General features: G+C 36.0%; 1 protein-coding gene across 1 annotated transcript; it reads left to right on the forward strand.

Annotated features, from left to right (window-relative positions):
- The first annotated feature begins 1,844 nt into the window (after positions 1-1,844).
- On the forward strand, positions 1,845-4,944 carry LOC120079305 (sugar transport protein 14-like). Its single transcript, XM_090314808.1, has 2 exons — positions 1,845-2,882; positions 4,653-4,944. The coding sequence occupies exons 1-2, from the start codon at positions 1,947-1,949 to the stop codon at positions 4,794-4,796; spliced, it is 1,080 nt and encodes a 359-aa protein (XP_090170934.1). The 5' UTR covers positions 1,845-1,946; the 3' UTR covers positions 4,797-4,944.
- The last annotated feature ends 6,367 nt before the right edge of the window (positions 4,945-11,311 follow it).

Here is an 11,311-nt window from a genome sequence, read left to right on the forward strand (position 1 = left end):
AAACCATTGGTGAAAAGTTGATACCAAATGAAAAAATTTGGAGGTAGAAGTAATGTCATAGGTTTAATATTAAAAAACAAAAATATACCAAACGGAGCCTTAAATTTTCAAGTTTATATTTATTTGATATTAAAACTTATATAATAAGTCCATAAATGTTTAATTAGATAATGAATTTAGAAAAGGTGTCCAATACATTCCTAAACATTCATTTTCGAGGAAGGGAGAAGAGAAGAGGGAGAGGAAAAAAAAAAAAGAAAAAGAAAAAGAAAAAGAAAAAGGATTTGGTACGTTAAATTTGTCAATAGTTTGCTTTCTCACCCCATTTTTGCCATTTGTTATTCATTTAACATTGTTTTAACTATTATTTAGACAACTACCCTAAATTTGTAATTTTTTTTTATGAAGTCCATTACTCCTGAAACTTACTCTTTGCAATTTTGTGTTTGGATTTCTAATTCAAAACTACCATTAAGCTCTCATTTTTATGTCAAATGAAATTCAAAATTTTAGAATTTACTAGGCAGACAAAATATAATATTCAAAGATTTATACATTTTTCTGAGAAAAATATCCATAAAAATTTATGAGACAAATTTAAAGGGTTTTTTTTTTTTTTTTTTTTTTTTTTTTTTTTTAATTTTTTATTTAAGGAAAACCTTATTATAATTGTAATGTAGATTTGAAACTTATCCAAATATACTTGTTTTGTTATTTTATTTATTTATTTATTTATTTATTATTATTATTATTATTATTATTATTATTTTAATATTTTATAATACTTCGTATTTAAAAAAAAAAACTAGCTTTTTTTTAAAAAAAAATATTTTATAATTCCTCGCATTAAAAAAAAAACTAATAACCTTTATTTTTTTTTTTAAAAAAAAACATTTAACTAACAAGGTCATGTTTATACCCGTTGAAAGGTAATCCATCAATGATTATAAAAAGTGAACCGCGATTGATTACTATTGTTTAATCATAATGAGATGTGGAGTCTTGCCTTGAAATGTATAATCAAATCATATGATTTAATTGATGAATGAAAGATGCTAAATCTGATTGCGATTAAAAATGACGTGGAATTCATTATTTTTACTGTAACTATATAAAAGTTAATTTGTTACATTTATTGTTATATTTAGGTAATAGTAATAAAAATGAGATAGATTATAAACGTGGCCTAAATTTCAAAGTTATAGTATAACAACACTATTTTAGTCTTTACAATTTTTTTTTTTTTTTAAAGTGATCATGTTGGTAGTTATATTTTTAAATATTCATTTTGGCACGTATTTTTAACTTTGATTCAATCTCTTATTTTCCATTTTTAGGGTATTAAAAATGTCACTTTTTTGAAAGTCAAGGGTATTTTTAAATATAACAAAATAAATCAAAATATTTATAAATATATCACAATGTCACTATTTATAACTAAATAGTAACATGTTGTTATATTTGAAAATATTTTCAATATTTTTTTATTTAAAATAATTACTTAAAGTTCAAAAGTTGACCATCGAAAATGAAAATAAATATTTTTAAAGTATTAAGACAAAAATCAAATAAAATTATCGATAATAAAATAACATGATTGATGATTTTAAAAGAAATACCAATTTTAAAAGTTGACTAAATAGGCTCAAGTAAAAATTTCTAAATACAAAATTTTTAATTTAAGTGTTCCAAAAATAAGGTGTTGTTTGTTAATATTTTATTTTTTATTTTTAAAATTAAGTCTATAATAATTTTCAAAAAAATATACTTGTTTTTAGAATTCGACTAACCATTTATCCCTACACGATGAAATAAATTTAATTTTCATAATAAAAATAATAAAATCAAACAGTTACTGAAAAATAAGTAATTGAAACAATTTTCTGAAAACAAGAAAAATTCTGAAGCAGAAGCTGCAATGGCGGATTTCAGGTGGAGTAACTTCCATGGACGACTTTCTGAAGCAATTCTTCCCAAAAGTCTACAAACGCAAACAACTTCATTTCAAAGAAACAGATTACTGCAAATACGACGATCAAATCCTCACTCGCTTCACTTCCTCTCTTTACTTCGCCGGTCTCCTCTCCACCTTCTTCTCTTCTCACATCACCAGAAAACATGGCCGTCGTGCAAGCATTCTTGTCGGATCCGTCTCCTTCCTCGGCGGCCTAATCAACGCCGTCGCAATCAACATCGCTATGCTCATCATCGGCCGAATCCTCCTCGGAATCGGTATCGGATTCGGCAACCAGGCCGTTCCATTATACCTTTCCGAAATTGCTCCGGCCAAAATCCGAGGCCGAGTGAACCAATTATTCCAATTAACCACTTGCCTAGGGATTCTGATAGCCAATTTCATCAATTACGGAACAGAGAAGATTCATCCATGGGGATGGCGATTGTCGTTAGGGTTAGCGATGTTTCCCGCGGCAATAATGTTCATTGGCGGTTTGTTTCTTCCTGAAACGCCTAATAGTCTCGTGGAACAGGGGAAATTAGAGGAAGGGAGAAGAGTTCTTGAGAAGATTCGAGGAACTGCGAATATCGAAGCGGAATTTGCGGATCTTGTTGATGCGAGCAATGCGGCTAGGGCTGTGAAGAATCCGTTTAGGAATTTACTGCGGAGGAAGAACCGGCCGCAATTGATCATCGGAGCGGTTGGGATTCCGGCGTTTCAGCAGCTTACGGGGAACAATTCGATTCTGTTTTACGCTCCTGTGATTCTGCTGAGTTTAGGGTTTGGATCGGCGGCGTCTCTGTATTCATCTGCGTTCACAAGCGGAGCTTTGGTTGTTGCGGCGCTGATTTCAATGTTTCTTGTGGATAAGTTTTGGAGGAGGAAATTCTTCCTTGAAGCTGGATTTGAAATGTTCGTCTGCATGGTAATGTTCCTTCCTGTACTTTGTCCAATCTATTCTTAATTCACAATGGATATAATTATTTTTTTTACAAAAAAAAGAAAATGGAAAACAAATACACATCGGGGAATTGTTTTAGATGGTAACACTTTCGAAAATATTTATGTCGACTTTTTTTCATTATTTGAAACCATCCTAAATTTTTAAAATTAATTTCATTTTGGACTGATTTTAAATATAAAAATATAGCGAAATGTCATTGTCTATTAGTTGTAGACACTTATACTATTCTCATCTATCAATAGTGGATGTCTATCAGTGTTTATCACTAATAAACTGTCATATTTAGGTATATTTAAAAATATTTTCAACAGTTTTATTATTTAAAATAATTTCCTTTCATTTTGTCAAAGGTTTTTCTTTTTTAATTTGTATTAAATAGGTAACAATTTTTTTATATATTAAAAAAATGGTAACATTTTAAAATTTAGAAATCTAAAATAGAAAAAAAAACATTATTTTTCTTGAATTTAAATTATCTATTATAGCATTTAAACTTTTAAATTTATTCTGAACTTTTAAATTTTGGTTGACAAAACTTTAAAAAATACCCACTTTAATCCATAAATTTTCCAATATATAGATTATGATTTTGTTCACAAATTATTGACGTAGTTTGAAGTCTATGCTTATATTATAAATATAGCGGTCTCGGCATTTAAAAGTAAAAATATATATTTTGAAAGGGAACTGAGGACCCATGTGAATATGGAGAGAATAGTTAAAAAAAAAAAAAATGGTTATTATTATTATTATTTTTTTTAATTATCTTTTCTAGTATATAACTCCCGATATCTTTTAGTAACTCTTATGACAAGAGGAATACTTATATGAATCGTATGATAAATTGTGGTTAGGCAATTAAATTGGTATTATTCTATAAAGAATATTTTTCTTATTAAATGAAGTAACCTCCTCCAAATTGAAGTTAAAAATAACCAAAAAAATATTTAAGAATGGAAAGAAGAAAAGAAAATTTGTCAAGTGACAAATTGTAACTAGATAGTGTTGAAGAATTTGACACAAAAGAAGAGACAATCACTCGGATGAAAGAAATTTTTATAAAAAATATACCAAGATGGAATCTACTGAGAGTATTTTTTCACTCTCTCAAAACTCACTCACTCACCTTTCTACTTTGAATTTGTCTAACTTTCATGGCTTTCTTTCTTTCTTCATTTTTTTGCTTTTTTGACCTATGGAGCCATACCTCCTATTTATAGGTGTGAGATTCATGGCTCAAATAGGAGGATTTTCTATTTTCTAAGATCTAAACTCTTTTAAATATTTACCTGAGATTATCCCGATCTAAAGAAATTCTCCAAAATTTCTTGGAACCTAAAAAAAAGTTTAAGATATTTCTAGATATTTCCTTTAAGATATTTATTTACAATCTTATGAATAAATCTAGAGGCGGTTTGATCGGGAGCTTCCCTTTCATTACTTCTTTCACGACGAGGGTCCAATATTTAGACTAAATTAATTATATAGTATAGATATTTTAAAAAGCTTCTACGATAGTTAGTGTTCGTCCTACTTGAATAGATAGACCCAAAAAGATGGGCATAGTTGAGGATGCAACAATGCCCGTATGTTGGTTGATGCTCAAATTCTTTGCATTCTTATATCGTATTTATTAGAGGCTAAAAAAAGACTAATTCGAATAAGTTATTAAATGAGACTACTTAAATCATAACAACGATTGAAATTGGACATAAATTTGAAATACTTCAGATAGCGGGCGATAACACTGAAAATAAACTTGGGACAAGGAAAGGAGCTATCGAAAGGCGTAAGCATATTGCTAGTGTGCGTGATTTGGCTATTCGTTTTAGCGTACGGAAGGTCATGGGGCCCATTAGGATGGCTAGTTCCTAGTGAGCTATTTCCATTGGAAACAAGATCCGCCGGCCAAAGCATTGTGGTCTGTGTAAACCTTTTCTTCACAGCGCTCATTGCTCAGTGCTTTCTGGCTGCAATGTGTCATCTTCGCTACGGTATTTTCATTCTCTTTGCATCTTTGATATTCCTCATGAGTTGCTTCATTTACTTTCTCTTGCCTGAAACCAAGCAAGTTCCTATCGAAGATATTTATCTTCTTTGGGAAAATCATCCTTTTTGGAAGAGGTTTGTTAGAGAAGATGAAGAAAAGCCTGCAACCGAAGTACTTCAAGTTTAGGTATTTTTCTTTTCTTTTTTAGGGAACTTTTTAATTTATTTGAAAGTTCTTTTTCCCTTTTATGTTAGGGTTTAGTATATTAGTAAAATTTGAACATGTGTGCTTTGAGTTAATTTTATTGTTGGCTTAGACATTGTGTATGGTTGTTATATTATATATTTGTGTGAGAAAATTTCAGAAGCCATATTGGATTTTTTTAAAAAATTTATTTATTGGTTAGATTACACATATTCAATCGTCTTGATATATGTTTTAAAATTCATGAATCTACTGGACACGAATTTTAAAGTTTTGAACATGTTCTATTAGATGTAAAATTCAAGTTTATATATAAAATTCCCCTCTTCCCATCTCCGCCCCCATTTCAATCTCCATCCCTGTGAAATTCCTTGTGGGGATCGAGGAGGGGATATCCCCACTGGAAAAAATTTCTTCATTTGTATTTTTTTTCAATTTATTCATTTTGTAAAATTTTATTCTCAACCTTATAAAATTTTGTATATTAAATCGTTATTCCAATACAATTTTTTAATTAAAAATAAACACTATAAAATTTCTTCAAAAAACAATAATATTTTATATGCAAAGGTATAATTAAAATATGTAATCCTATGATTTTTTTTAAAAAAATCAAATATTATAAGTTTAAACTGTCCACTTAAATATTACAACATTTAAGTCGAAATTCAAAATGTGAGTTTATAAACTCACATAATATAAGTTTATAAACTCACATTCCGTCTTTTACAGGGCGGGTCCCCGACCTTGCGGGGTAAATGAACATTTATAATAATAAGTCAATTAGTTCTCCAGATCATTGTCGACTCTCAACAGAGAATCCAGTCTCTCGAGAATGTCATTGAGGACTACGAAGAAAGAGTCAACACTAAGTTAAACGTGATCTTTGAATTTACATTGCAGCTTAGGGGAACACATGACTACATGTGCATAAGGAAATCATGGTCTTGAGAAGAGAGAATGAGCTTTAAAGGTCCATGATGGGACACGACTGTGCGTATAGTCTAAATTTTTCTTGTGCGGTGTCAAGGTAACCTTGACCAGCCTACAATTTGGACCCGATTTTTCCCGTTTATTCTCAAATGTGTGAAGATCATGAGTCTAGCATGAGATGAGGTACACGTTGAAGAAGGCTTCTAAAGACAAGGACTCACTTAATGGGTTAATGGTTTCCTACAAAATAAGGTAGCAGTGTTCTAAATTTAATAAGTGGGGTCATGGGAGCTAAAATAGAGGAATTGGTGGACATGTCCTCTCCCTAAAAGGAAAGGAACGTGGGATATGGGTAGTTTCCCAAAGTTAAGGGAAGTGGATGGTTAAACCCCACTTGGGCCACTCTCCCACTACTTCCACCATTTTAGGCTCCTCCCACCTATATAGATAGTGATAGTCTTGGGGTTGTCAAGACATCACATTTCATTTGAGTTCACTTAGGCGGTTAGTGAATTGCTCTTAAATTGTAAACTTTCTAAAGAGAGGATCTTGTAATTAATGCTTTTTGTGTTGTGGTTTTCATAACCCTTTGAGAATAAAGAGTTATTTTAACAAGTGTACTCTTTCCATCCTTCTATACATGAGCTAGCCACACAACCCACTCTAGGGTTCGTGAAACTTAGTAGGTTGCTGTTTGGAGAAAAACCAAGTCCAAATTGTAGGCCGATCAAGGTTGCCTTGATGCCTTATGGGAAAAATTTTAGACTATATGCATAGTCGCGATTCCGCCCTATGATAAGTGGTATTAGAGCCCACATTTTGTTACTACCCATAACGTGCACTCCTATCTAGCCCCTAAAATGGGAGATGCACTATTGGACATGCAAGAGAGTATGACAAGACCCAGGGGGTAACAATCCCCCTCCAGGAGAGCATTCCTGGAGTTCTACTGGCAAGGGAATGGGAAGCTCAAAGTTCAAGGATAGGAAGCTAGTGAATCACGAGGTGACCACCTATACGTGCTTCACTGACCCTGTAGCTAGAGAGGCTGAAGCCTCCCTCACCTAAGCACTACTTTCCTAGGGGCTTATGTATGTCTATGTTCTGGTGAACACGGTAAGTGTGGCTACCATTCTGGACTCCAACACCACAAGAAACTTTATAGCTACAAGGTTGATCAATGAGTTGGGAGTGACGGTCTCAAAATGCAGGACTTCTATCAAGATTGTCAACTCCTTGACAAGACTTACAAGAGGCCAGGCCGTGGTCACATTAGAATTTGGGCTTTGGAAGGCTCAGAGCCAATTCACCATTATGCCTCTCGATGACTTTGATGTGATACTAGGAATGGAGTTCATAGCCAAGGAAAAGGTGTCCCTTATGCCTTACCTAACCGTGGTGCTGGTCTCTATGGAGACGACCCCTTGTTTTGTACCTATGATGGAGATTAAGGTGGATGGCCCACAAAGACATAAATTGATGTCAGCACAACAGATAAAAGCCGAGTTGAAGCAAGGATTGCTTACTTATGTGGTGACCCTGTTAGAGACAAAGCCACACAGGTTAGAGGAAGTCCCCCTCCTGGTGGCCAAAATCCTTGGTGAATTCGCAGATGTAATGCCTCTAGAATTGCCAAGGTCACTTCCTCCCTGGTGGGCCATAGACCACAAGATTGAGTTAGAACCTGGAACTAGGCCACCGGCCAAGGCACCCTACCACATGAGCCCCTGAGAATTGGTCGAACTTCGAACTCAATTAAACTAGTTGGAGGCAGGATTCATCCAACCTTCCAAAGCTTCCTTCGGTACCCTAGTATTATTCCAGAAGAAGTTGACACCCAAACAGGCAAGGTGGTAGAAATTCTTTGCAGAATTCGACTTCACCTAGACGTACAAACCAGGAAGACATAACTTAGTGGCAGATGCCTGATGCGTTATTTTATGATATGGAATAGTGGATGAAATACGATGGTGAAAAATGCGTTGAGCACTCAAGTTTTCTCAGTGGAATCCAAGTGTAAACTCCACTGAGTTCCTGGTAAGTGCAGGGTCGAACTCAGGCACTTGTGAAAACAGGTTGCGATTGTAATTTTTAGAAAACCTTGCAGTAACCGGTAACTTAATTAATTGTTGGTTTGTTGTTGATTGCGGTAATGAAAAATAAACAAATGCGGTGGATTTGAGAAAATTCTGATTGTGTGATAGATGCACTGAGTATGCGAATGAACGGGTTGAGAAGGTCTTTAGCTAGCGTTACTTGGGAATGCGTCAGACTATGCAATCATGTTACAATCATGCACAACAAGTCATTTTACAATGCAAATGCGATGCTCCTAAGTCTAGGATGCATGTGCTGAATGCAAAAGTGTCTATAGAGATTATTCTTAAGTCTCGACTCTTGTCCTATGCGATGATGCAAGATGCATAAAGGCAAGGTGACCGCACACAATCATATCCTATCTCTAGGATGCATGCGATGCGTTAATAGCAAACATTGCTTATTCCTAAGCTTCTATCTCTTGATTATACGTTCTAATCTAACTCTCCCGAGCCTAGATTCTAACCTAACTTTCCTAAGCCTAGATCCTATCCTTAGATATCACACCCGCCCCAGACTACCCTCTGAGCCTGTGAAATGGCATGACTGCAGCAGTTATCAACCCTTTTGTTGACACTTACTACTTAATAACTCTTGCGGAAATAACTCTGATACCAATGAACAAATTCAACAACTGATTAAGTAGACCCATTTTATTACAACAACGTAACATTTATAAAACTCCAAGACTTAATAACAAAGTTTACAAGAACAACTGTAAAACCCTACGAAAGTGTAACTGTGGCTTTTCACTACCTGGGGGAGGGGGGACATAAAACATAGAAAACATGAGCTATAAAGCCCAGTGAGTGGTGCCTTTAGATAAACAAATAACTTTGTCAACAGAAATATACTTTTGGAAAGTAATGCATAGTCAACAAGAACATTACCACAAGTTCAATATTGTTTTCCAGCCAAACTGGACAATCCCCAGCTCGACCACTGGTTAAAACAATCAACCACAGCTTGACCGCTGGTTATCACATAATAAAAACATCCCCAGCTTTACCATTGGTTATCCCTGGCATGATCCTACATTTCCCCCAGTACTTTCACACGTACACTAAAACAACAACAATTCCTGTGGAAACTTTCCCTGTACCCTATTATTCCGCCAATGTGCACATCTACTATTTTTCCACTAGCTATGCTTAAGTAACTTGACTATATTTCCCACCGTTCGTCACCGACTATCATTTCCCGTCGACTGAAGCCGACTATATTTTCCCGTCAAGTACCTTTTCAAGCATGCTAACTATAAACCCCAGGTACAATTTCAATTTCCAAAACAAATATACAAGCAATATCTTAACAAGCATAGTAATCAGATAAACATATATCCCTGATCATGCCAATTTAACATTATCCCCTATATATATTTACCTATATATAGAAATTAGATCAACAATACAATACACAGTAACCACTCACCTTGGTTGGTTAGGAACTTTCCTTTCCGAAGTTCCTTAAGTTTCCTTGGTTTCCCTTTTGAACCCTAAATTCCAGATTCAAATATTAGCTTAGATTAATCATAGTTTTAGACCTTATTTTAAGATACTTCCTTCTACAAACATGTTCTAAAATGTCTCAGGAAGCTTACCATAAAATCTTAGCTTAGAAATCTTCTTAGTTTGGCCGGAATCTCAAAATCTTCAAGACTGGCCCAAGCTTACCCAACAGCCTGACCCTTCTCTCTTTTTCTCAATTTCCAGCCCGATCCCTTGGAGTTTCTTCTCCAGAACCCCTACCATGAAAACTGACTCTCCTAGCTTTCAGATGGCTTTGGAATCACTCCAAACGCACGAGTATTCTAGGAGAACTTCTTGTTTCAAGTTGATGCTACTTCTTGTTTTTTCTGCCCGACAACATCTCCCCTCTTGGAACTTCTCTACCAATGCATGGTCTTGCTACCAACACATGCGTTCGACCATGTGTTCTTCCATCAACGCATAATCTCCTCCCAATTAGTCCTCACACACTCTTCTTTATGTCTTTTGAAGAGAATTTGAGTTCTCATATGAAGTCCTTGGTCCTATTTATAGGCGTCCAAGATTGCTCCACAGTCGACACCTCCTACTTGGCTGCATGTCCAAGTGTCTTTTCTTCACACCATCAACGCATTCTTACATCAGCGCAAGCCAAATGTCTTCTTCTCCTTTCACCAACGCATAACCCTCTTCTTTTAATTGTCTTCTTATGCATCCACCTAATTTGCTTAAGGTTTAAGAATTCCTCCTAACAAGCCACATGTTCGGATGACGTCCTCCATATGAGTTCATCCTTCATATGTGTCCACAAACCTTTGGATGTTCAACGCATAGTATGCCATCAGCGCATAGTTGGCCATCAACGCATAGCAACCCTTGGTTTTCAACACAGCACCATCGCAACCCAACTTACTCAAGCATCGTAAGCCTTAACCATCGCAAGAGCCAACCACCATGCGTCCAACCTAGCTCATCGCATAGCCCATGTCTAACGCATCCATCGTACAAGCCATCGTCAACCTCCAACGCATTGCAAGGTCGCACGGCACCAACGTATGGCCTCGCTCGGCCGCATCGACGCATAAGCGCTTGGCATGGCCGCTGGCGTCGACGCATGGGCACTTGGCATCGATGCATGGGATGGCCGCATGGCACCCCCCAGCGCATGCCTGGCCCCGCATCCTCGCACACCCTTGCGTCCACATGCCCTTTGCACCGCCGATCCTCGTGCCATCCCAACCTTCCAACGCATCACTTTCAACTTTCTTCCTTCAGCCGTATGGACGCATACCATCCTTCCAACATATCCAACGCATCCATTCAGCCTAATGCGTTGGTCTAACCTCCAAGGCATGCGTCACTCCCAATTCAACTTCTCCCTTGGCCCAAATAATCTCTCCAAAATCTTATGGCTAACGCATGGCAATGTCTAGTCCAACACTTAGTCAATTTTTCATCAATTTAAGCTTAACTCAAAACTACTTAAGGAAAATCTATTCAACATAGGCACTTGGTCGCATCGACGCATAGGCACTTGGACGTATCGACTTACCATGGCTCGCTCGACCGTATCGACGCATAGGCGCTTGGCACGGCCACTGGCGTTGACGCATGGGACGACCATATGGCACCCCTTAGCGCATGCCTGGCCCCACATCCTCGCACACCCTTGCGTCTGC

This window comes from Benincasa hispida, chromosome 6, assembly GCF_027475165.1.
Source record: "Benincasa hispida cultivar pf3 chromosome 6, pf3_genome.v1.1, whole genome shotgun sequence".
NCBI classification, from domain to species: Eukaryota; Viridiplantae; Streptophyta; class Magnoliopsida; order Cucurbitales; family Cucurbitaceae; genus Benincasa; species Benincasa hispida.

Excerpts from the sequence above, each read along its gene's own strand:
- LOC120079305 (XM_090314808.1), top strand. The coding sequence starts at position 1,947 with ATGGACGACTTTCTGAAGCAATTCTTCCCAAAAGTCTACAAACGCAAA. Across the intron at positions 2,883-4,652 it reads TTGAAATGTTCGTCTGCATG|ATAGCGGGCGATAACACTGA; the intron begins GTAATGTTCCTT and ends GAAATACTTCAG.